The sequence below is a fragment of the Harpegnathos saltator genome, unplaced genomic scaffold (genome assembly GCF_003227715.2).
Source record: "Harpegnathos saltator strain DR-91 unplaced genomic scaffold, Hsal_v8.6 scaffold8, whole genome shotgun sequence".
Lineage (NCBI taxonomy): Eukaryota > Metazoa > Arthropoda > Insecta > Hymenoptera > Formicidae > Harpegnathos > Harpegnathos saltator.
The window spans coordinates 2,490,615-2,516,952 of NW_020230648.1; the positions used below are offsets into that span (position 1 = coordinate 2,490,615).

At 33.3% G+C, this 26,338-nt stretch overlaps 4 protein-coding genes across 4 annotated transcripts; 1 reads left to right on the plus strand and 3 right to left on the minus strand.

Annotated features, from left to right (window-relative positions):
* Positions 1–80: 80 nt before the first annotated feature.
* Positions 81–4,701, minus strand: LOC105187399 (serine palmitoyltransferase 2). Its single transcript, XM_011148173.3, has 10 exons — positions 3,621–4,701; positions 3,252–3,464; positions 2,963–3,117; positions 2,748–2,893; positions 1,983–2,201; positions 1,716–1,879; positions 1,471–1,632; positions 878–1,140; positions 291–420; positions 81–197 (listed from the first exon to the last, which is right to left on the minus strand). The coding sequence occupies exons 2-10, from the start codon at positions 3,423–3,425 to the stop codon at positions 81–83; spliced, it is 1,530 nt and encodes a 509-aa protein (XP_011146475.1). The 5' UTR covers positions 3,426–3,464; positions 3,621–4,701.
* Positions 4,702–5,021: 320 nt separating this feature from the next.
* Trs23 (trafficking protein particle complex subunit 4-like protein Trs23) lies at positions 5,022–6,108 on the minus strand. The gene is made up of 2 exons (XM_011148166.3): positions 5,663–6,108; positions 5,022–5,505 (listed from the first exon to the last, which is right to left on the minus strand). The coding sequence occupies exons 1-2, from the start codon at positions 5,835–5,837 to the stop codon at positions 5,027–5,029; spliced, it is 654 nt and encodes a 217-aa protein (XP_011146468.1). The 5' UTR covers positions 5,838–6,108; the 3' UTR covers positions 5,022–5,026.
* Positions 6,109–6,804: 696 nt separating this feature from the next.
* LOC105187391 (gem-associated protein 6) lies at positions 6,805–9,767 on the plus strand. The gene is made up of 2 exons (XM_011148165.3): positions 6,805–7,068; positions 7,439–9,767. The coding sequence occupies exons 1-2, from the start codon at positions 6,911–6,913 to the stop codon at positions 7,773–7,775; spliced, it is 495 nt and encodes a 164-aa protein (XP_011146467.1). The 5' UTR covers positions 6,805–6,910; the 3' UTR covers positions 7,776–9,767.
* Positions 9,768–10,639: 872 nt separating this feature from the next.
* On the minus strand, positions 10,640–26,201 carry LOC105187390 (serine palmitoyltransferase 2). Its single transcript, XM_025306799.1, has 10 exons — positions 25,716–26,201; positions 14,286–14,480; positions 13,734–13,888; positions 13,519–13,664; positions 12,754–12,972; positions 12,489–12,652; positions 12,246–12,407; positions 11,668–11,930; positions 11,106–11,235; positions 10,640–11,012 (listed from the first exon to the last, which is right to left on the minus strand). Exons 1-10 carry the CDS (start codon positions 25,911–25,913, stop codon positions 10,905–10,907), a joined length of 1,740 nt encoding a protein of 579 aa, XP_025162584.1. The 5' UTR covers positions 25,914–26,201; the 3' UTR covers positions 10,640–10,904.
* Between the last annotated feature and the right edge of the window lie 137 nt (positions 26,202–26,338).

A 26,338-nucleotide genomic window follows, 5' to 3' on the forward strand; every position in this document is an offset into this window, starting at 1 on the left:
TACCGACTTACGGAAATTTCAAAATTATTAAATTAACTAAATTAAATTATTATTATTATATAAATTAAATGATTAAATAATTAAATTATTAATTCCATCTCGTTATCGGAATAATATTCTATTTTTGCGGTCGTACGAGGTTTTCTTGAATACCTTAATCCTAACATATCAGCGATATTCTCGATATGCAACAATGCCTGAAACACACAATAGCAAGACCATTAAACACAGTAAACATTTTAACATAAAGTAACATGGAGTAAACATATTAATTTAATAACGTTGCTTACATAATCTAACTGTTCCTTCGTATGCCCAGCAGAAACACAAAATCTAATTTTGCCTTCCATTAACGACGTACCTGGGAATGCGACGCCGACAGTTGCAATTTTATGCGTTATCAAAGTACGTATCACTGCACTGTTGAACATGTTAACGAAAAATTGGATATATTTTATACAAACACATTCACAACATGCATGCATATGTATAAATATATATTTACGTTTCATTATATATATTAAATATTTTATTAATATTTTACTTTATTAATTTTAATGTTTCGTTATTCTCTTGTCATTAACAATTACCAAAGAAGTCACGATGACTAATTTGCAATTTCTTACAAAAGTTATGCGAATTTGCATAACAATACATTTTATATTTTTAATGAACGTTGAACAGAGTTAAAAGAAATAAATAGATATCCCCTTGTATAACGTATCTTCTCAAAAACCTGTAATTTCAACCGTCCTGGTAGAAATAGAGATCGCGTTAAAGTCGCCAGTAACGTTAAAACGTGCCGTTACCAGAATGACGAATATTCGGAAATAGCGAGACTGGTCTTTAATTTTGAAGATAATATCCTTGCTCTTACCCGATTTTAGAATACATATAAACTAGCATAGGCACAATGGGCGAATCCTCGTTTCCGTAGATTATAACTCCGATTTGATTCAGTCTGCGTCTGAAGTATCTTGTATTTCTAGCTAACTGCTTTATGCGTTTTTTACCTTCATCCATGCCGCCCTCCCCTACGATGATTTGCATTGCGCTGATAATTTGTTGCGCAACTGGCGGGGACATTGCTGATGCGTACGTATGCGCATGACAGTATATTCTCAAATGGTTTATCAACGCCTGAAATTAATATTTTCGATTGAACGCATATACACGTTAGAAGGTAGATCGCTCATATGCTTAAATTAATATTAATAAATTTAATAATATAACGACACCTGAATTAAACGAGATATAATAAAAGCTAGCTTAATTGATATACAGTGAGCCAAACTTTGGCTCGACTGAAAATCGAGATAACGGTACGCCGTCTTAGCTAATTAAAGCTGTGCTTCTTGCGAATAATAAATTAATTACGCACTAATATTGGCATACATTTGGCTCGCATAGGACAGGCGCGCTTTGTCATATTAAATTAATTATAAATTATTACATCAATTAATAAATTACTTTCGTGCCAGCTATGTATCCACCAATCGCGCCGAAGCTTTTAGCGAATGATCCCGTCAGTATATCGACATTACGTGGATCAATATCGTAATAATTGCAAATTCCTCTCCCATGTTTTCCCATGAAACCTATACTATGAGCCTCGTCCAAATAAAGATAAGCCTAGATTCAACGCAATTAGAATTCCATGTTAATCACAAGAAAATATCAAATCAGATTGACAATTAAGATAACTGCTTACGAACTTTGTATTTCTTTTTCAGTTCTATTATTTCGGGTAGGCAAACAATCGAGCCCTCCATAGAGTAAATACCCTCAACAACGATGAGTATCTTTTTCCAAGGTTCGCCTGTCCTCGGCTGTCCAAAAACGACGGCTTTTTTCAAACATTCCTCTAAGTCTTTCACATCTATGACAAACCGTGACCTTTTTGTACTTCCAAATAATAAACGACAATTATAATTGAGTTGAGATCAGAAGTATGCATTGCAAATGAATATTGTATTACGTACTGTTATGCTTGAAGACTCGCACCGTTGCACCCGACAATCGCATTCCGTGAATGAGTGACACGTGATTCTTTGCATCGCTGAGAACCAAGCAACCCTTCCCAACCAGAGAGGGCAGACTTAAAGCATTCGTCGCGAATCCCATTCCAAATACTATAGCATCTTCCACTCCCATAAATTTGGCAGTCAGTTTCTCCAATTCTTGGTGTATCGTCATAGTTCCTAGTGCATAATAAAAACGATCTATTCGATTTTTTCACACGCTATTTTTTTATGACAAATATAAAATGTCTTTGTCAGTTTTGTTTTCAGCAATACTGGTCGTGGCTACTTATTAAATAATGTGAATATCGGTTGTGACCACATATTGATACTGCAACTGCCAAGCAGCCGAAAATGACAGTTTGTAATTTCTTATAAAAATTTATATAACGGTGTTTTTTTATATATTTAATGGACGTCGGCAACTGTTTGTCGGAAAAAATATTAGACTTTTTTACTTCATTTGGTGTGAAAAATATGCTGTTATAATAATGCTAACTTTTGTTAACTTTGGCAAAATTAGAAAAACTCTCAGAAATAAAAATATCTTATTTCTTATCACATTTTCCATCCGAAGCCAAAATATATCTTTTTATTATTACGACATTGTTGAACAATAGGTACGCTTTGTTCTTCTCTTGCCCCTTCGCTTTAAATATGTACAATCGGATGTTTCAGTCTAACGCGCACAAAAAGAAAAGTACAAAGATTCCCCGTGATACGTACCTAATTCGAGGCGTGTACTGTAAGTGGCGCAACCGAACTTCTTGAGCGTATTGATGCTATCCATGGCGCATTTGCCAGTGTTCTTGGAGAATTCCAAATAATTGTAAGAACCCAAATTTATACATTTCGTTTGAGTTCCGGTAAACCTGTCGGAGATAAAAATTTAGGACTTCAGCCCTATCGAATACGTTGCGCTGTACGCGATCACAACTTACTGAAACGTCCATCCGTAATCGTGAGTGACTCGATCTTTCAGTGTGACCGTTGCTCCGGGAACAGAACATATTGGCTTGTTCCAGCAATCCCTGACTCTTCTGTATACATATCTGAGGTAAAATTTCTCAAAATTATCATAGAGCGGGGCGTATCCCTAAAACATGACAAGTATATGTATATACACACATATTTAAAATGAGACGGTATACTATAAGCATTATGTTTGCGAGTTGCGAATGCCTTGTAATTTTTATGTTTAATTAACTGTAAATCACTGCGTCGCCGTACCTCTCTGTTCTTCTCGAGCGCAACCTTCGGAACGAAGAACAAATAATTAATAAACCCGAGGAACATAAGAATGTAGAAACCTAAGTGCGTCAGCACTGCCGTGACGAATGGGACTTTTTCGGCGGATTCCTTCGATCGCGGTTCTGCTGTCCCGTACTCTTTCTCCAATTCCATTTCTGCCGGACTCCGAGGGTACTGTGATGAATTTGCTTGCTGCATATCATGGTTCATGCGGATATCAATCGATGTACATCACATAAAAATTACGCGAAATGAAATTGTTAATTTTATTAAAGAAAATGCAATCGACAGCGGATTTGCCGCCCCGCAGTCTTTTTGCAATTTTATTATTGGATTGCATTAATCTACCTTTTTGGTTTTATCCAAGGATATGGTTTATTCACATTAGAGGAAATGACCTATTCACCAACGGGGATTTTGTTTAATATAGGCCCAGGTTTATATAAACTGCCAGATTTCACCGACATATCTAAAGAATGTAACGTTTCCTTGTTAAAAGAAGCTTCCAATCCGAGAGCGATATACTCTTCTAAGATATGATTTTCTCTAATGCAATTTATTACACATACTTTACAATTTATACAATTTATTATCTTTACACGTAACAGACACCAATGTATTGACCTGTATTATAACATAACTACCTAAAAAACTACTAAAAAAAAGTAAATGCTAGCGTTATATTAATACTGATATAATGCTGTTATCGCTCGAACATTTACAGGTTTTCGATAAGCCATTATTCTTGGTATCGTCTGCGTTCTTCGCCATTAAAGAGGCCATTAAAGCTACACGTGAAGATTTGAATATCCACGGCTATTTCAGATTAGATGCCCCTGCAACTTCCACACGTATACGCAACATTTGCATAGATAATTTGACAATGAAAATAATGTACTGATAATTTCGTCCGGTCTTGGCCGAAGTTTTCCGACATTACTTTTGCATATATATGCTTAGAAACATTTTTAAAGTTATTTTTTATTTTGCAGATTAAGAAAAGAAAAGGATTTAAAGACACAGTGAAATATGTTGCTATAATAGAATCCTCAAAATCGATTGTAGATATTTTGTAGTTATATTTTATTTGAAAATATATTAAAAGTATACAAATGCTTCTATTCTTAACAATGTGAATAACAACTTCCAAAGTATATTATTGATGGCAGAAAATACTGTATCCATTTTATTAAGTAAGAAACTTCTGTGGTTTGCAACATGGAAAGAATAAAATGTTAATAACACTCAAAATTGAAGTTAGTAAACAATAACAATATGACTGTATAAACCAGAAAGTATAAACCAGAATAATGTCAATTATATTATATAATAAAGCAAAAAAGTATATATATAAACCACATAAACTATTTTGCCTACCTATTATATGTACCTAATTCCTTATCTATTATATATACCTAATTATATACCTATTATATATATATATATATATATATTTAGAGTACAAATATCACATCTCTTACATCCCTAGCCTATGAAAGACTTAATCTTTAAATATTTCTACAAATTGTGTTAACATTATGTGAATTTTTATTGGTTTATATCATATAATCTAATAATCAACTGCATATTTTAACAGGAAATGTAAAAATATATAATTATCCAGTAAAATTGAAATTTATGAAAAAGAAATGTTTAGTTTAATTCAAAATTCCTTAGTAAGGAATTTAAAAGAATTGTACATTTATAAATAATCCACTAATAAATTTATAAATAACCTATATGATTAATATAAATTATACATTGTTTATCCCAGATTTTTCAACTGTTTCTAACAATGTCTGTAGATTAGTTTCAAACAGTTCGCATCGGATGGGCATTTCCAGTGCATAAAATGGATTCTTTAGTGCATAGTCAGCGTACAAGTCATATACTCTCTTTAACAAAATCTCCATACCAGGCTGAGAAGGTTCAGCTACTATCATAAACTTAATTCCTGTCAATGTCTGGAAACAATATAAACGAAATGTATCTGCCTCTAGAACTTCAATTCCGGAACTACGTGGTTCAGGACTTAGTTGGCTTGCTATAGCAAAAAGAGGGTAAAACATTGAGGCTAAAAATATTTTCTCATTTGTGGTCATCTTTGCTCGACTGAATTTCAGTGTTATAGGAAAATTTTCTGGCTGCTCCAACATATCCAATACATCTCTTCCATCTTCAAGTTCACGTCCTGTGACTGTGATTCCATTTACAGCTGTTAATACATGACCCACTGAAAATGTTTCATAATTTTTACAATAACTTATTAAACTTTCGACTATACTTCAATAGCATATGTATATGCCATGAGTTTCCTTTTACCACATATAATTCTGAACAATATTATCAGTTTGAAAAAAGTAGGTATTGTATATGTGGTATATTCTTACCATTGATTCCATCTCTTTGCCCGAAAGCTACCATCACCTTCTTATTCTCATAATTCAACTTAATATCTAGTGGATAATTAAAAGACTTTTCAACTTCAATTTTTGGAACATTGTGATCATGATTAAAAATCAAACCACCAGACTTTGATACGATGTAGACACCATATATCACCATTGTGAATTGCACGTTTTAAAGGTTAGATATATTCTCATCAAGCTTTTTATATTATATTATCGTCTTTATATTTCGTTATTAGAGAGACAAAAGTTTATTTTCCCTGCTGTTAGATTATGCTGTCAAAAATGACATTTCGTCTAACTTATCGTTGAGTTGTACTACGATCTGAATTTTTAGCAGAAACGACAGATAGCGACACAATAACGAAAATTTTGAAACTAACAAAAGTTAAGCGTAGATTCCATGTATGGCGTAGAGCTCCGACAAATACTGTGGTGACCAATCAGGAGACAAGCGCAGATCCGGTTGCGGCAAGCTCCGGCATGCGCATGTCTCCTGATTAGTCACCCCAGCATTTGCCGGAGCTTTACCGCATGCATGGAGTCTTAGCTTAAGCTTTAGCTTTAGCCCAAAATCCGTAATAGAGACAGAACCACAGACTTCTATATAATACACTAGACTGCTAACTCCTATTGCTCTCCTTATGTATAAAGCTAGCGGCACACGGTGCTTGTTTTCGTGCTGAATTGCTTGCTGGATGAAAATATTGCGTTCTGATTGGTGCATTTCCATCCATCTTCGGAAATGTATCAATCAGAACGCAGTATTTTCATCCAGCAAGCAATCCAGCACAAAACCAAGCACCGTGTGCCGCTGGCTTTAATCAAATGTAAAAGCTCATTGAGCGCTCAGTGAGCGGTTGTAGTACTGAATGCACCCAATGGGTGTATCCAGAACCACGAATGTTCACTGTGAGCTCTTGCATCTGATTGGTGTATATTCTTAAAAATCTAAAAGAATATACCAATCAAATGTAAAAGCTCATTGAGCGCTCAGTGAGCTTTCGTGGTTCTGGATGCATCCACTGGTTGCGTTCAGAAAACAAAGCGCTCATTGAGCGCTTAGTAACTACTGGTCCTTACTGTTAGATCCTTACATTCAGACCAATAACGTTGACGAATTACTCAACCGTTGTGTAACCGTTGTGTTTTCTGAACGCAGCCAATGTAACCGATGAGTTTGTTGAACGCACCTATGGCTTACAGATTTTTCCCTGTCAACAATGAAATATGACTGCGGAAAACGAGGATTCAGATTTCTCACATAATATATATAAGAATGATCCAATCTTATTTAACAGTTATGTGGGAAAAGAAGTTAAAATAACGATGAAAGATGAAGATGTTCACTGTGGTATTGTTTATACAATCGATCCGGTATCAGAGAGGTTAGGAAAATTGTCAATATGATTTTTGTCAAATTAAACTTGTAAAATTTTACCATAATAATGCTTGATACAAATTTTATCTTATGAAATATATTTGTTTGGTGTCTATTATTCGTCTTTATAAAGTATCTTGAGATACATATTATTTACATTTCCAAGTCATATTTCCTATTTATTTGTATTACCTTACTTGGTTTGTTTACCTTATATGGTAATAATAATTACCTTATTTGGTGTGTCAAGAATATTTATACATGTAAAACGTCTCAACATTTTTACCTGTTAATTTAATATTTTAAAAAAATTAATTCTTGTGACTGACAATTCTCTAATTTTGTTCAGTTGTAAATAGTAATATGTTAATTTACAGTGTTGTGCTTCTGCAGCCTAAAGAACCTACAACATACAGTTTGAAAATAGTATCAGGTCATTCTGTCAAAAACATCGAAATAATATCAGCAGAAGAAAGGATCGTGCCAGAATTATTTCTACCATCATGTACAAATTTTTCCCAGGCAGCAATCACTAATAGGAAAAATACCATTAAACAATTATTCCTGGAGAATCGATTTTCAGTTAAAGAAGAAGGTGATATTCTAAAGATCGAAGATACTGTGACGGTAGAACCTCCATATTATCCACAAAATTGCAAATGTACCAATAGTATTATTCTTAGCAGAATACAAAATATTTTAATGAGTAAATAACTAAATAAAATATATATCTCACATAAAGATAAGACAAAGTTATTTTCCAAAATGTTCCAAGATACTTTTTGTTATTCAATTATAGTATCATAAAGTTAAACATCATTATACATGCATAAGATAAAATGCATGGAAGTGTAGTTCAATAAATCAGGTCTTGTAATATAATAATAATAGTAATATATTTTACCAAAGAGAGCATTAGCTTTGCTAATTACAAAAATAGCCTTATGATTGTTAGGAATGCGTATACCGCGAAATTCAGGAATGTTAAAATTGGCTAAAAATTTTATAATTATAATTTTATAACAGATATGTCTCATTGATTTTTCCAACGATCGAGGCTGACATTAAGCTTAAAAAAGAAACTCATCTAATATAAAATAGCTTTCTGCTTCACACAGCTATGTTCTTGCATGTATGATGCTAATGCACTTTAAGAATGTGTTAAGTGTGGAAAGTAACAGTAATAATACGTAATAATAGTATTCCTTAGATATCTTGTGCTTTTAACATATAAATCTGTGGAATAATGTGGAACAACACAAAGATTGCAGGTTATTCCATAAAAAAAAAGAAAAAAAAAGCTTTGTGTCCGTCACGCTTATTCAGAAGTCATACCCGAGCCGACTGTTATTTCGAGGTATAACAACTGCATAAGGATATAAAAAAGCACAGCTAGAAAGGACATGGCTGTTGCGATCGGTTTTTATCGTATCGTCATATTTCATATTAGACGTAATCAGGTATAAGTGCAATGTTTGCACGATTCAGAACCTTTATGTTAAATATAACGCTGTACAAACTACTCAAAATCAGAGAAACATATTGAATGTCAAATGCACAACTGGACGCTACTTGTATGTTTCGCTTGTCTTGTGGTTTTACTGCGGATTGTCAGGTGAGAATCCTTTCATAAATTTTTTTTTCTTTACAATACCAGACATATAAAATTGATATGCGATTAACGTAACGTATTTTATATGTTGTCGAGCAGCTTCATCCAGTGGGAAGGTTTGTGCAAAATGTACTTAACGCGAAACGTTAAACTATATATATATATATAATACGAAAACATAAAACACAATGTATGATATATCTAAAACGTTTCAGAACATTTGTACGTACAATCTATCTCGAATCGAGGCAGTTGTATTTCTAAACCCTAGAGCTATTTCTAAACCAGAGCTGTTTGACTCATGACGTCTTGTAAGCGATCCATTTCGCAGTTTTCGACAAATTTACGGCACGTATACGTTTAAGTTTTAAACTTTAACCAAACCTATTGTGAGGATATATCGAAGAAACTTGCGAAATTTCATAAAAGTCTTGAAGGTTCTATGTTGCGTACGTGTTGTCATTGTAGTTATATATAGTAATGGGATCCCCTTAAAGCTTATAGTAATATTTTTAAAAGCTAATCAGCTGGTATAATCTATGTGACAATAATAATATAATATATAAGCGGGAGTTTCTATCAAATCTTTCTCAAAATACAGGGATATATCACTGACGCGTATGTATAAGCATTAAGACATTATACAGAGATGTTTACAGCATTAATACGCATTTTTAATATTTCTGTTTTAAAACAGCCCATTTTTCAATTAATGCGTGCCAATTTTCAATTTCGTAGCTCTAATTGTATGTACATGCATGAAAAGTCTCATGTAATTCTGAATTTATTTAAAATGTTGAAATATCTTGTTTGATTTATTTAATATTGTTCGATATGGTAATAAATTCGAGATACGTTGTGTTGAAAAAATCGTAATATATCATACAACAATCAGAATTTATTTACTTATGTTCATATCATTTTTTTTCTTTTTATAAAAAAGAATGTTACGATCAAAATATGATTGGATTTTTTTATGTAAGTCCTTGTGCATACTTATTCATCTGTTTGATCTGTCGATCATATATGTCTTCGTAAATGCTACGAGATCATAACGATGGCAGTACTTTTAATGTATACGTGAAAATGGATTTCAACACAGCGATCGTTGGATATTCAGCAAAGCGATAATTTAACATGGTTTCTATCGTTTCATTGATTATTTCGACTTACGTATCGTTTCACATTTAAAGTTCATTCTCTCGTACATTAGAAAATAATTTTTCTCTTTTGCTTGGGCCTAAATGGCTGGAAGCAAATTTTCGTTCTCCAATGAGATAGAATCACATAATTATGGAAATAAATGTATAGGAAAAATCGTCCGTTCGGACTTGATCTTGGCAGATGTTTGTCTCTGTCAATAGTCTCCACTGTATGAAATAAATGAACCGAACGAACGTTAGTTCGAACGATTTTACAACGTACCGCGAGATATGACATAAAGAGGCAGTTAAAGTGTAGGAAATTCGGCATGTTCGCAGTCGCCGCGATATCTTTGATTTTTGTCCTTTTGTGATCTCAGAACTGAATTTCTGCTGCACTACGCGCAAATACTATGAAAATTTGTAAATAATACAATTATCGTTATATATACTTAGTTGATAATCCGATGGTATCATCTTTCTCAACGTTTCATTTAATCCTCAACGTTGAATCTTTCTACCAACTTTATTAAATCCGTGTGTCCGACAAATACACACGAATCATCACAACTGTCACAGGCGTGTGTGAATCACTATATAAATATTAACACATTCGTATGCCTTCGTATTGTTGTTAGAAAAGCGCGAACTTGTTGTAATAACTATAATAAAATTCTCTTTCGTTTGATATACGAACTGTATAGTATCTACATGTGTGTGTATTCCCATTAATACAATTACTTCCATTAATATTTGGATATGGATTCATTTTTCAATAATACATTATTTGTCTTAATTATAAAATTATACGCAACTTTCTGCTAATTAAATCGATTTTTTTTTCTTTTAGAAATGCACATTGATTGATGCGATATTTTCGTATTACAGAAATATTCAGACTGATTATAGTATTTTTATTGGAATTTGAGTTAACACTTGCGAATTTAACGTATACCTTAAAATATAATCGACAATATTTTACACCATACAATAATGGGAGTAACTGTATCTTATGGCATTAAAAAGCTCTTGGCTACTTCAATACTCCTTAAATAAATTGTCTAGCAATTTATTACTTTATGAGGTAGATCATTCTATTTCGTTATCGGAGTAATATTCTATTTTTGCGGTAATACGAGGTTTTCTTGAATACCTTAATCCTAACATGTCAGCGATATTCTCGACATGCGACAATACCTGAAATATACAATAGCAAGGCCATTAAACACAGTAAATATTTTAACATAAAGTAATATGAAGTAAACATTTCAACTTAATAATGTTACTCACATAGTCTAACTGTTCCTTCGTATGCCCAGCAGAAAGACAAAATCTAATTCTGCCCTCCATTAACGGCGTAGCTGGGAACCCAACGCCGACAGTTGCAATTTTATGCGCTATGAAAGTACGTACCACTGCACTGTTGAACATATTAACGAAAAATTTTATACACTTCACACAGAAAAATTCGCAACATGCATGCACATATAAGTATATATTTGTTTTATTATATTTTAAATATGAATTTTAATGTTTCGTCATTCTTTTGTCATTAACAATTACCAAAGAGGTCAAAATGACTAATTTGTAGTTTCTTACAAAAATTATTCGAATTTACAGAACAATACATTTTATGTTTTTAATAAATGTTGAACAGAATTAAAAGTAATAAGTAGATATTTCTCCCCTTATATAACGTATATTTTCAAAAACCTATCATTTCAACCGCTCTGGTAGAAATAGGTCGCGTTAAAGTTGCCGATAACGTTAAAACGTGCCGATGCAAGAATGACGGACAGTCGGAAATAGCGAGACTTGCCTTTAATTTTGAAAATAATGTCCTTGCTCTTACCCGATCTTAGAAAACAGATAAACTAGCATAGGCACAACGGGCGAATCCTCGTTTCCGTAGATTATAACTCCGATTTGATTCAGTCTGCGTCTGAAGTATCTTGTATTTCTAGCTAACTGCTTCAAACGTCTTTCACCTTCATCCGTGCCATCCTCTCCTGCGATGATTTGCATTGCGCCGATAATTTGTTGCGCAACTGGCGGGGACATTGCTGATGCGTACGTATGCGCATGACAGTATATTCTTAAATGGTTTATCAATGCCTGAAATTAATATTCCGATTGAACACATACACACGTTAGAAGGTAGATGGCTCAGATACTTCAATTAATAGTAATAACTTTAATAATATAATGGTACAAGTATTAAACGAGATGTTATAAAATTTAGCCTAATTGATATAATGAGCTAAACTTTTAGACAGAAAGAGATAGTCGAGATAACGGTATGCCGCTTGCCTTATTAAAACTATGCTCTTTGCAAACAATAAATTAATTACGCACTGATATTGGCAGTTTGGCTCGCATAGGCCAGGCGCGCTTTATCACATTAAATTATTACATTAATTAATAAATTACCTTCGTGCCAGCTATATATCCACCAGCCGAGCCGAAGCTCTTAGTGAACGTTCCCATCAGTATGTCAACATTACGTGGATCAATATTATAATAATTGCAAATTCCTCTCCCATGCTTTCCCATGGAACCTATACTGTGAGCCTCGTCCAAATAAAGATAGGCCTAGATTCAACACAATTAGAATTTCATATTATTCATAAGAAAATCTCAGATCAAAATTGATAATTAAGACTGCTTACGAACTTTGTACTTCTTTTTCAGTTCTATTATCTTGGGTAAGCAAGCAATCGAGCCCTCCATAGAGTAAATACCCTCAACAACGATAACTATCTTCCTCCAAGGTGCGCTTGTCTTCGGCTGTCCAAAAACAACGGCCTTTTTCAAACATTCCTCTAAGTCTTTCATATCTATGACAAATCGTGACTTTTTTGTACTTCCAAATAATAAACGACAATTATAATCGTTGAGATCAGAAGTATGCACTGCAAATGAATATTGTATTACGTACTGTTATGCTTGAAAACTCGCACCGTTGTACCCGACAATCGCAGCCCGAGAATGAGTGACGCGTGATTCTTTGCATCACTGAGAACCAAACAACCCTTTCCAACTAGAGAAGGCAGACTTAAAGCATTCGTCGCAAATCCCATTCCAAATACTATGGCATCTTCCACTCCCATAAATTTGGCAGTCAATTTCTCCAATTCTTGGTGTATCGGCATAGTTCCTAGTGCATAATAAAAACGACCTATTCGATTTTCTCACACGCTAATTTTTTATAACAGATATAAAATGTCTTTGTCAGTTTTGTTTTCGGCAATACTGGTCGTGGCTACTTATTAAATAATGTGAATATCGGTTGTGACCACATATTGATACTGCAACTGCCAAGCAGCCAAAAATGACAGTTTGTAATTTCTTATAAAAATTTATATAACGGTGCTTTTTTATATATTTAATGGACGTCGGCAACTATTTGTCGGAAAAAATATTAGACTTTTTTACTTCATTTGGTGTGAAAAATATGCTGTTATAATAATGCTAACTTCTGTTAACTCTGGCAAAATTAGAAAAACTCTCAGAAATAAAAATATCTTATGTTTTATCACATTTTCCATCCGAAGCCAAAATATATCTTTTTATTATTACGACATTGTTGAACAATAGGTACGCTTTGTTCTTCTCTTGCTCCTTCGCTTTAAATATGTACAATCGAATGTTTCAGTCTAACGCGCACAAAAAGAAAAGTACAAAGATTCCCCGTGATACGTACCTAATTCGAGGCGTGTGCTGTAAGTGGCGCAACCGAACTTCTTGAGCGTATTGATGCTGTCGATGGTGCATTTGCCAGTGTTCTCGGCGAATCCCAAATAATTGTAAGAACCCAAATTTATGCATTCCGTTTGAGTTCCGGTAAACCTGTCGGAGATAAAAATTTAGGACTTCAACCCTATCGAATACGTTGCGCTGTACGCGATCACAACTTACTGAAACGTCCATCCGTAATCGTGAGTGACTCGATCTTTCAGTGTGACCGTTGCTCCGGGAACAGAACATATTGGCTTGTTCCAGCAATCCCTGACTCTTCTGTATACATATCTGAGGTAAAATTTCTCAAAATTATCATAGAGCGGGGCGTATCCCTAAAACATGACGAGCATATGCATACATATATATTTAATGAGATAATATGCAAGGTGTCCGCGATCTTCTCGAAGCGAAAAATTGTGAAGATTAATCAGATCAAACTGAGAAGAAAAGTCAAGTACTATTTTGCAAAAATCGCAATGGTAATTAAGTTATTAATAAATGGAAATTCCCACATCTACAGACGCTTTTTTAATTGATGACTTGAGAATTTGCGTAGTTATGTGCAAAATGGTGAAGGACTTTTCTTCTCAGTCTGATCTGATTAATCTTCACAATGTTTCGTTTCGAAAAGATCCGGGACACCCTGTATGAGCGTTGTGTTTGTTTGCGAGTTGCCAGTGTGTTACAATTTTTATATTTAGTCAACTGTAAATTGCTATGTCGCCGTACCTCTCTGTTCTTCTCACGCGCAACCTTCGGAACGAAGAATAATTGATTAATAAATCCCAGGAACATAAGAATATAAAAACCTAAGTGCGTCAGCGCTGCTGTGACGAATGGAACTTTTTCGGCAGATTCCTTCGATCGTGGTTTTACTGTTCCGCGCTCTTTTTCCAATTCCGTTTTTGCCGAGCTGCGACGATACTGTAATAGATTTGTTTACTATATATCATGGTTCGGGCGAATATCAATCAATGTCATACGCATATCGCTTACCCGCAAATACCCGCAATAAAATTAATTTATTAGCAAAAAGAGATGCATTCGATAGCGGATTTGCTACCTCGTAGTCTTTTTGCAATTTTTTTCTGTCGCGAAATAATTGCATAAATCTATCTACATGTCATGACTCGTGGAAATATTCATTGATACGTAAGAATAACGCGGAATGACAACAAACATTTGCACAAGAAATAAGGAGAATTAATATAATCGTGACGCTGCGAAAGATAAATTATGCATTGCATTACGACGTGACAGAAATATATTTTCGCGCTTATTTATGTAAATACGCGTGACAGTACACGTAGCGTTCTCGACTGAGGCGTTTGTTGAATCGCTCTAAAGATCAACTTGTCATCGACACACGTTTGATCCGCAATGCACTCAAATCTTAATTGGATTCTAATTAGCATGATAGCGGAAATGAAAGTACAATAGCGTATGCTATTGCAAATGCGTGGCATTAGACCTACATTTTTTAAATCATGTAAACTTAACATGGCATCTTCCCTTCGGACTGGAAGATTTTATCTGACTTTCTAGAAGATTCTCGTGAGTGACTTACTTATAGGGGTGGTGAGAAAACACTCTGGTCTCTAATTATAGGCCTACTAACGTTCAAGATTAATGCCCGAGATCTTTGAAAGTATTATCCAATAAATTGACATCATGGTTTAAGAATATTATCGCAGATGATCAGCAGTTTCACCCATCTGGACACCCTGTGGTGACTGTTAGGTGTTTCAGTTAATTTTGAGGATTGACGATGAATGGATTGCTTCTAAAGATAAGACTTTTTTCTACCGTGGAAACCACTTATTGCCAGAAAGATGAGAAAGGCAATGTAACAAGCGGAGGAATTTTTTTAATTGAAACGATTTAAAGAATAAATAAACAATATCCATTCATTGTCAACTGTCAACCATTATTACCCAATCTGCTTATTAATTATAATAATGTTTTTCACAGCAGCACATTCTCCTGCTGCATATCGACGACTTAAAGATTTAAGTTGTGTGCAAGACTGCAATGATGCTCCTAACTTACAACAGAATCTGGTTTCGACAAAAGCTGCATAATTTAAATCAAATCTTCTATTGAATTAAATTAATCTTTTATTGAAAAACAGCGCAATACCAATCTGTATAGCCGATTTTATTTTTTTAACTGTGTTTTTTTAGCGATGTCGCAATTGTAAATTATTTTTTTATATTTTTATTATTTTTTATATCCTTTTTTAGCAATATAGTATCTCAGCCATCATAATATGATTTTCGAGCAGAAAATATATCGAGAAACTGCGGGGCTGAGTGATCAGATAATAGCTCATTAACATACGAGAGATAGAAGAAGTGCCAGTAAGTGACTGAGAAAGATCCATTCTATCAGACGAAACTGTCTCAACCGGCGCGGAAGAGATGAGACAATTCGAAGAATCCGCAGTTAGTACAGGAGAAGATGAAGAAGTCAGGAAAGATCTCAGCAGAATATTACTTCGACGGAAAATATGTTTCTTACTCTTCATGTGACTTACAGGTGCTTGTGAGTCACATGAAAAGTAAGAAACACGTTGCTTCGACTGAATCCAACAACATTAATAATCTCATTCCTATTGAAATAATCGCATATTTTATGAAAATAATAACAACAGTGTACACATGTTTGTAACAATACAACGAGAAACAAATTCATCTAAGACGTTCCGAATCAGATAACTCCAATGGCCAATTCACGATAAAACGATTCACTCAGATATTGTGACTTGTTAGCGCTTATCAGCGTGCACGTGCGATCAAGAGAGCGAGAAAATAAAGGAGAACGAGAACGAGTAGTGCAACGGGTCGCAACCAAATATAGTCGAAGCAGCGAACGAACTTAGAAGAGTGTCAGTAAAGGGAAGGTCCACGGCAGAGGGGAGGGGGAGAGTGAGTCCATCATTATATCAGGATTATCTCATGCCACTGATAACTCAGCTGATAAATTTTCAATTATATTAAAAAAAAAATTAAAAAAAAACTTTAAAAAAGTTTCTTAATTTCCGATAAAATTTCCTGAGAATTTCCTAATTTCTCCAGACATAAACTGATCCCCTGAGAATTCCAGGTCTTCCAGATTTTTCTAAACAATAAACACTCTGGATTAGATATTTAAAAAATGATTTACGAAATCTTTCAGACTAATAATTTTCGTAATTTTTCCGCTCCCAACGGAAGACAGCGTATTAAATAATATTCTGACATCTTCGTATCATTTCAAGCGTCTCTAAGAGATTACTTCTATTCAGAAATCTTATAGAGCTTTTTGATGACGTATTGTTCTGAGTGGAAATAACCGGGTAACTAGAAATTAAACTGAGTAATTAGAATTTCAATCGGTTCTTTCAATGGGTTCTAATTACTTCTATGTAACAGTTACCGTCGTACAGTTTTATTTTCTTCTAGAATATGCAAAGATAAAACAATATCAAATGTTGATTCCAGTGTAAATTTTTCATTAAACAGAACAACACTGATAAATAAACATATCGAGGGGTCGAAAATCGATTCTCTTTTGAAAGAATCAATTTATAATGGAAAAGAAAATGGAAGAGAAAAAATCGATTTAAAAAAATTAAATTAAATTTTGGAGGAGAAAAATCGATTTCCTGAAAATCGCCCGTCACTAATAAAAAGCTGAGAATTCAAGAGTTGTACATCAGAATAGACTATATTTCGAAATAGTGCTGACAATATTGACAATACTGCTACTAAAACTTATTTGTTCCAAAATCTTCAGTAAATAGGAGCTCGGAAAACGGAACGTATTTGCAGTATCATGTAGAGTATTATAAAATTAAAAGAGATTAGCACAGTAGAATAATTTGTCTGAATATAAAGATTGAAAGTAAATTTGGAATTATGGCCAACCTAATTCCAATTTTATTTGGTGCACAAGACATTGCAAATTTTATTGAAGATAATTTTCAAAGTTCATCGTTAAACGATGAAGAGAATATTTCATGTATTATGGTGTATTTCATATTTTTACTTTCACTCCTGTCAATTATCGTGCATTTCACTAGTGACATTTTTTATACTTCTTATTTATATAAGTTTAACATAAGTTAACAGTTAAACGCCATATGCATTATTAAACTAGCACTACCTCGGAATAATGTGTGGCTAATTAGCTGGAATAATTAGCTGGAAGTTAATAACTCCTCAGAGTTATTTTCGTGAAAAAGGCAGTATACTTTGTTATTTTGCAGCATTACAGAAAATTATCAGAACGCAAAAACGTGCTGTCAATACTGTCAGCGTATTTCCAAACGCAGCCATGCAGAAAAACGAAAATGCTCGCTTCGCGATCTTCGTATCACTTTGACATGATAGGTTCAAGAATGCAGCGTCGTAAAATGGTAAGTGAATATATAGAGTATGTGAATATATAGTAAGTGAGTAGAATAATAAGTAGACGATATGGCTACTTATCTACTAGCTATTTTCTGAACAACTTCTGTGTAGAAAAGTCGTAAAGTATGCAACAAAATATATTTGAAAATTTCGACTACTCCGCTATCGATGAAGAGTTGATCGTTTCTCTAGGAAAACTGGTAGATGATAACGTACCAGTATCCTTTAATTAATAATTAAAAATATACGTAATTATTTATGACAACAAAAATCGTAATAATACCTCATTTGCCGTATCGCACATGATCATTCGCTAATCTTTTTCAATTAATAATAATTAATAAGTCAAAATTAATGAATTTCTCGACCACGTAATGTCAACTTATTCTTATGCATTATAATCGTTGATTATCCCGAAAAAACGGGAAAGACATCCAAATAGTTCTGACACATTAATATCTTTTAATGAATACAGCACAAACTATCGTTCAAAAGTAAATAAATTATTATTCATATCCGCCGGTAGAAAGTCTCTTAATATGAAAAAAATAATAAAGTTAAAGAAAAGAGTCAAAAAAATTTATTCGAGATGGAATATATAGTATATACATTCAAATAAATTAACTTGTTTTTACGCATGTGAACCATGATCTGTTTTGCATATAAAAAAACTACCGAAAGATTTTGATGTGACGATTACCATATGCGACGATCATAACTCAAAGGTCAGTTTGTCAGTAAAATACAAGATTAACGGTAAGACTTTTTCTGTTTTTTTTATAGCAACGGATAAATCTACTAATATTTTAATATATACATATTGTTACATTATATACTACGTATGTTCAATACACATGCGCACGCACGCACCAATATATGTCCTTGACCAACATATGTCCAAGAATATATTATTATAATACCGCCCTGACTTTTGTTAATTTGATAATTTTGAAATTTCCAAAAGTCGATAAAAGTCGAAGTTAACAAAAGTTAAGGCACTATCGTAACAATATATTTTTGAGATCAAATAGAGTAGAAAAGTGTAATACTATTTTTTCTTCCAACAAACAGTTAGCGAGATATAAGTTAAATATTAAAAAAGTTACCAAGTTTTCCATAAATATCTCAGAAAATATTAGGCAAATAAAAAAATGTTTCAGACAAAACTTGTTCAAATTAATTGGTGGAAGAAGATGATATAATATAAAATTGGAGTTTCCATTTAAGAAAAGTAATGATCAGTGAATATCTCGAAAGTGGCGCCATTTGTAAACAAACTAATATAGTTGTTTTACGTTCCCCTTTAAACCATACAACTTTCGTGTGAAACATTTTTCCCTAAAATGTCGCAATTCCAAAAAAATTTGGGTGGACGGGTGGTCGTAAACACCCTGTATATTAAGGTTTATTCCATATGAACATGACAAATTATTAACATTTGACTTTCTTGATCATATTTCATTATTATCTCGCAAAAGTAACTGATATTTTCCACTTTTTTACAACCGGAAAGTATCAGGTACTCGACGCATCGCATTATGACAATTTCACGTTATTGATATTATACACATATTGTGTATTTTATCTACAAATTTTATTTATTGTTAATATACAGAATTAGAAATAAGTAATTTCTTTAAGTATCTTATCGTTATAAAAATTTTGTCAAAAATAAAATTAAGATACGAAAAATAAAATAAAATTGTCAAAAATAAAATTAAGATACGAAAAAAACACCTGGCGTACTCTTTTCTAGAATAAAATTAAGATACATACAAAAAAAACACCTAGCGTACTCTTTTCTAAAATATATTAGCATTAATATTAGCAATATATTAATATACAAGTAGCATTAATATCGATCAACTTGTATTATCGTTCTTAATTCCTTACAATGATTTTTGTAGCATACGTCATACAGATAGCAATGAGAAAAAGGATCATGTTAAGTATTTCATTGTGAGTTTTAATTTTATTACAAATAAAATAATGAAGCGTAACTAATAAAGTAAAATATTAATAAATTGTTATGTCCACTTGGGATGAACTTCCTGATATGAATATTTTTGTAGAAATAAGTGTTACATCAAGGTCTTACAATATTTTTAATTGTTTAATTGTTATATTAAAATCTTGTTATGTTAAAATTCTATACTTTTTTTAGTGACAATCATATTAAAATCTTAATAGTTTTTGAACAAAGCGCGTATATTTGGTGCTTTTTTTATCCTTTTTCATAAAGGTTAATATTAATCTCAATAGTTTGAAGGTAGATGAATTAAAAAAAAATTTAATATTAATTTGAGATGAACCTTAATAATAAGCTATGAAGTCACAAATTTAAGTAAGCAAGTTAGTTAATAAGGCTAGTAAATTAGTAAGATAAGAAATAAATATTGTCATTAATCCTTCTCCAATCAATCCAAGCACGTGTCATTGGAAAATACTATAAATATTTATATATTCGAGCAATAGGTCGTAATATCTTTATAGCCATGGTCACAAAATTCAGAAGAAGAAGGGCATAATAATCAATGTAATGTGTGACAGTGACGCAAGATTAGGACATCGTAATCGTGACACGATAAAAAATATATTATAAATACACATTGTATTATAATGTGACTTAATTATATGAGCGCGTGCATGCACATGACAATGTAGATTACAATTTTAATTCTCTTAAAAGGAGCACGTCTCGCGTATCTCAAAAGTCAATTTTTTTCTTTAACATGAAATCTCAAGAGGAATATATTTAATTGTAGCTTTTAATTATTCTAAGTTTCTAATGAATCAAGTTCTACGAGAGAGAAACTTGACGACGACAAATTATCCATTTCATTTAATTTCAAAGTTTACATTAATGGATGTTTAATGAGAATCATCTGCTTAATTGTAAATAAAGTGAAATGCAAATGTTATAAACTAAAAATACAAAATAAAGGACACTTTTCTTCGACATTTCTACCAAGGAAAAGTCGCTCTCACAGTGCGTGATTCTTACAAAAAGGATTCTTGAAATATATTGGTTGGACCTGAAACACTTCGTGTACTTAAAAATTCAAGAATGTATGGGTAAGAAAACTCGTTTGACAAGATAACGGATCCAGCAGTTCTACTGTTAAAATCGATTCTCCAGCAAATACAGGCTATTACACTGCAGCATATAAGGTGACATAGTTTCATGTTTCATACCGACTGCACGGAAGACAGACTTGTTCAAATTCTACATTATTAGCATGGCGACGTATACATTATTTAAATGAGATAACTAGTTTTTTCACTTCTATTTAAAACTTTTTTTTATCCGATCTTTCATAAAAACTAGTTTTTACCCTTATTCATTCCCCTATATATGTTAAAAATTTATAACATACATATCACAATATACGCAACTTCATCAATATATATTTTCAAGGATAAATTTTGCAAGAATTTCATTATTATAGAAGTTATCGTGTTAATATTAATATAATATAAATAATAAAGTTAATATTAATATAAAGGGCTATTAATCGGTTATGTACTTTAATACAATTTTAAATTATTTTAAAAATATTTTCTTTCATTTAAAAATATTTTCTTTAACATTGGTAAAAAAGGAATTAAAATTTAAATTTAATGCATATATTATGTAAGTAATTGGATATATATTTATTTATTTGCATTATTGCAAAATAGATCACGATTCTTGGTACAGTAGTATTTTCAAACATTTATCAAATATAAATATAAATAAATAAAAGTGACCAAAAATAAAATTTTTAATAATACGTTATAAATTCGCTCTAAAGTGTTTTACATTATTTTATATAAAAAAGCATAGTGCTATTAGAAAGATTCAATTAACTGATCTCATGAAAAAGGAAATGTTTTCATGTTTTGTTGCAAGTGATAGCTTGCATAAAAAACATGAATATTCGCCTGTAATCTTTTTTTAAACTGTCTAAAAAATTGTTGGATTGTTAGGCTTAATATCCTATATAATGTTATATAACTTTTTATCATTCGTTTGAAGCGTATATGTGTTGATTTATGATTAACGCAGTTAGATTTGATTATGTTGAGCTAGGTCTAGTCATAGGTGATAAAGTTTAGTTTGTACGAAAATTTGTAAATTTATGTGTAATAGTAGAGGAGAAGGTAGAATTATAGTAGCTCTTATAGATATAATAGCTACTATAATATTACTCTCTTAATATTTCCTTTTGAACCTGTCAACAGGCACAATAGCTGTCATATAATTGTACATTAGGTCATCCTGAACAAAAAAGTCCTTTGCCATTTTATTTGTTAAGATATGCAAAGAAGTATGCAAATTTTCAAATTATCAATTAAAAGAGCCTCTAGATATAGTAATTCTCAATTATTAAAAATTTAATAACTATTGCGATTTTTGCAAAATGCTACTTGACTTTTCTTCTGAGGTTGATCTGATTAATCTTCGCAATTTTTTCATTTCCGAAAGATCCCGGACGCTCTGAATACTTTGGAGTATTTTGATCGTCATTTAACATTTTATTCAGCTGTACATGACAAGGTTATAACAATTTGCTAATAGAACAACTTTCTAAACATGCTGATAACATGACCTCTTTCTTGAAATTTTCGTATCGAAGTGATCCTGATAACTTGATTACACACTCTACTGCTCTACTGCTAATCTACAGTTTATGTTACATGTACTGTACGTTTCTCAGTACTAACAGCACCTTAAATGTGAGAAAGACGTCCATTCTGTAAAAACTCTACAAGTACTAAAACTGTAAAAGCTCTAAAAGTTTATTTCATATAAATATATAATGAAACATTATATCTCTTTCAACAAAACCTCTTTTTTTATTTATTTTACTAACATTATTACTCCTATTTCTCTTCAACTCTATGTACTGTCGCTATATTTTTACAAGTAACATCTCAAATAATAAACATTACATAATTTTGAGTCTACAAGCGATTAAACAATATTTTGACAAATATATAATCGTTAAGTTTTTAATTTAATTAAAATATTGTTTATTAACAAAGTTAATATATAAAATACTAAATAGGGAGCCATAATACCACTTTTGTATCTATAATTACAAATCTAGTTTAACGCGAAAAAGACCAATGTGAAACAATAATTTTTAAGTATTTTCTCACAGAAACCTTAGGCAATCCCTTCTTTTTTTTTTAAAATTTGTATATATATATATATATATCTTTTTATAATTTATTTTGTTAATTATTATAACGAAAGACTCTGTTTCTAAGTGCAATATTTTCAAACATTTTCAATATTTCTAAAAAACATATGAGTGCTCATAATATCACTGATGGTGTGCGATGATTCATGCTTATAACTTAAAATGATCGTAAAACACTCGAAATATCTTAAGACACACTGGGATATAGCAGAAAACAAAATATGAATAAGTAAAACTTGTACAAACATACTAATCAAATATTCGGTGAGTGCAAAAATTTTGATGGGCTCTGAAAGACTAATTCAGTTTTATGGCAGCGCTTATAAATAGATATAGACGTATAATGTATGAAAGGTGATAGAAAACAATAGCGATTATTTGATAGAATGCATAAATCGTTTTTAATAAAAATACATAGTCCACATTTTTCTGAATAAAATCATAAAATCCATCGAAACTTTTACACTCACCTAATATTATTCTACCTCCTACATCAAACAAATCTGTACACGAAACCGAGAGATAATTATTTTTCCAATTATTACCATTCGCCAGATTGTGAGAACATTAAAATATCGATACTCTTACCCGAATATTACAGCATATCAGCAAGTTTGATGGTAATAGTATCGTATTTATCATTGTTGATTTATCTTCGCTGTTGCTGATAACGCGATTTCCTTAGAACGGATGATACATTCGTTGTTCTGAGAATCTCACTGAAGCTTAAGAGTGCAAACTAGTGCAAATTAAAACCTCGAATATTTGGAATGCTTTTTAAAAAAGGTATGTACTGCTGTAACATATAATGAAGATAAAAATTTATCCATATTTGATCAAATACAGTTTATAATCTATTGCAAGAAGTTGAATAATATTCTTTCTTTTAACTACGTTTCATACAATTGGTTATGATATACATCTTTGTTTAAACTTCAGCTATGAAGTCCATAACAAAACTGATTGGAAATTGATTTGTTATGATGATCTTATTTCGTGCCTGCTTATTGTAGAACTGGAACTAGAAGTGCATCTATATATATATGTATTACTTTTCGTTATACGTTATAATAATTTTTTCAAATTAATTAGTATAACCAGTAAGAATAAAGAACAGTAAGAATAAATAATAATCCTCTTGACAAAAGATTAAATAATCTGTATACAAAAGGAAATTCATATTAAAATCAATAAGATTTGCATTATACATACAACATATAATCTCTCTAACTTTAAGAATGTGTTTATATTTATCTCTTATTAATATTTTGTTATCTCGTATTAATATTTTTCTCTTAATCTTAGAGAAATTCTCTTGATTGAGGTCAAATATAAGAATAAAATCCTCTAAGATCCAAATGATTCCACTTGTTCTGAAATTACTTTTTTTTGGGTGAAATATTCCAACGTCTGAATATTCGAAACTCTGAGGACTCAAACATACGTCATATAATCGAGAATAAGCGGGCTTTCAAAACGGTTTGAACACTTTTCCATCGTTTGAGACACGCCGGTGCTCCAATGAGAGAATTTGCCTCGAGAACATTTCTAGAAATCAAGTCCTCTCGTTGAAAATCCGTTGTTTCGAATTGCTATTCCAAAAAAAAAATAAATAAATGTTCAGACTGTTTTGAAACCGGAAACATAATGTAAAGCGTACACTGTGTCTTCAAATAATTTCGAGTGCGCAAAATGAATTCCATTAAGAATTTCAATCTTTCGAACTCTCGAATTCAAATTGCTTGAAGCTTCGTGCTCTCTCTTGAATTAAACCTTCAAGTATGCCAAAATAGCACAATGTATTTCGTATGTATCGTACTACGATTTTGGTGTCAAGTAATCCGGAGTGTACAAAATTAGTTCTACCAAGAGTCTCGATTTCTCTTTCGGATCTGCGAAGCTGAATCATTTAAATCTCCGAGCTGTCCCCAGCGTTCAGTCACACCGAAGCTCCGAACAAAACAGCACTATCATTAAAGCCTGATCTACAATGTGTCTCTCTACTTCCTGTTTCTTGTTTTTTATATTTTTCCGGTTTGAGACGTGAAATTTAAGGCTCGATCGCACCGACATTATTTCTTCCTTTTAAGCGAGACTAAAACCCAAGTGTCTTTTATCTCTCCTTCCAAATAAATAAAGACAGGCACACCGGTTTTAGCCTTCTCGTTTAAAAAGCAAAATAATGTCGGTGCAGCCGGAGGCAAAAAAGGGATAAAAAAAAAGCGAGAAATAAAAGATTGTAAATAAAGCTTAACAAGTACGAGCGAGAGATCTGCTCGAGACAGACGAAGCGAAGAGCGGTCTCTCGCGTGCTCCTAATTCGTGCATGCGGATATTGTAATGTAACGGTCCGTGTCACCATGTGACGCTCACGAATGAATGAAGAAGCTGCGGGCGAGCGAGTGAGCGAGCGACCGGACGCGCGATGTATGACACAAGGCGCGCGAGGAAACGAGGAGATTGCAGCGTACGCTGCACGTCCAGCGTGATCGAGACGAAGTGACGAGCGCGAGTAACGGCTCACGGTACTCTCTCTCTCTCTCGCCGGCTCGTTGCACGCGCGTACGCCTACTTACGTGCACATGCCCGTTACTCAGCTTGTAACCGTTCATCCTGCCGGCGTCGTCGGCACCGCGAAAAGGGGAGGTTAAGCCGTTCTGCAGGGACGACGGCGGCGGCCTTGCTTTCTTTTCCTCCTGCTGATGATCGGCAATCGACGCCTCCTCGCCGCGAGTTGCCTTCAGGGCGCGTATTCTCGTGGTCGTGGTCGCCATCGTCGCGTCGGTTGTCCTTCTCGCCGAGCCCGTACCGATTGTCACATACACACGCGACGACACCACTCCGGCACCCCGACACGCAGCCCGATCGCACAAACGTTCACAAGCTGTGCGTACGACGCTGTGCCGAGACGTCTGACCCACGGAGCAGGCCGGGTTAGCCGTGACACGTTCGCTTCGATTCGCGAGCAGCCGCGAACGACAAGAGACGGGTGAGCCGTGAACGTTGCGACGCGCCCGCGTTTATTCGCAACCCCCACCACCACCACGCCACTCAACCCCACCGCCGCCTCGCGAGATATATCGCTCGCGCTGGCCGCACCGCTGCCGCACGGTCGCTGTACTACGCTGACGCGCGTTGCCAACCGACGACGCATGCGCATGCGCATGCGGTCGTGCCGGGCTTTTCACGCTACCCCGGC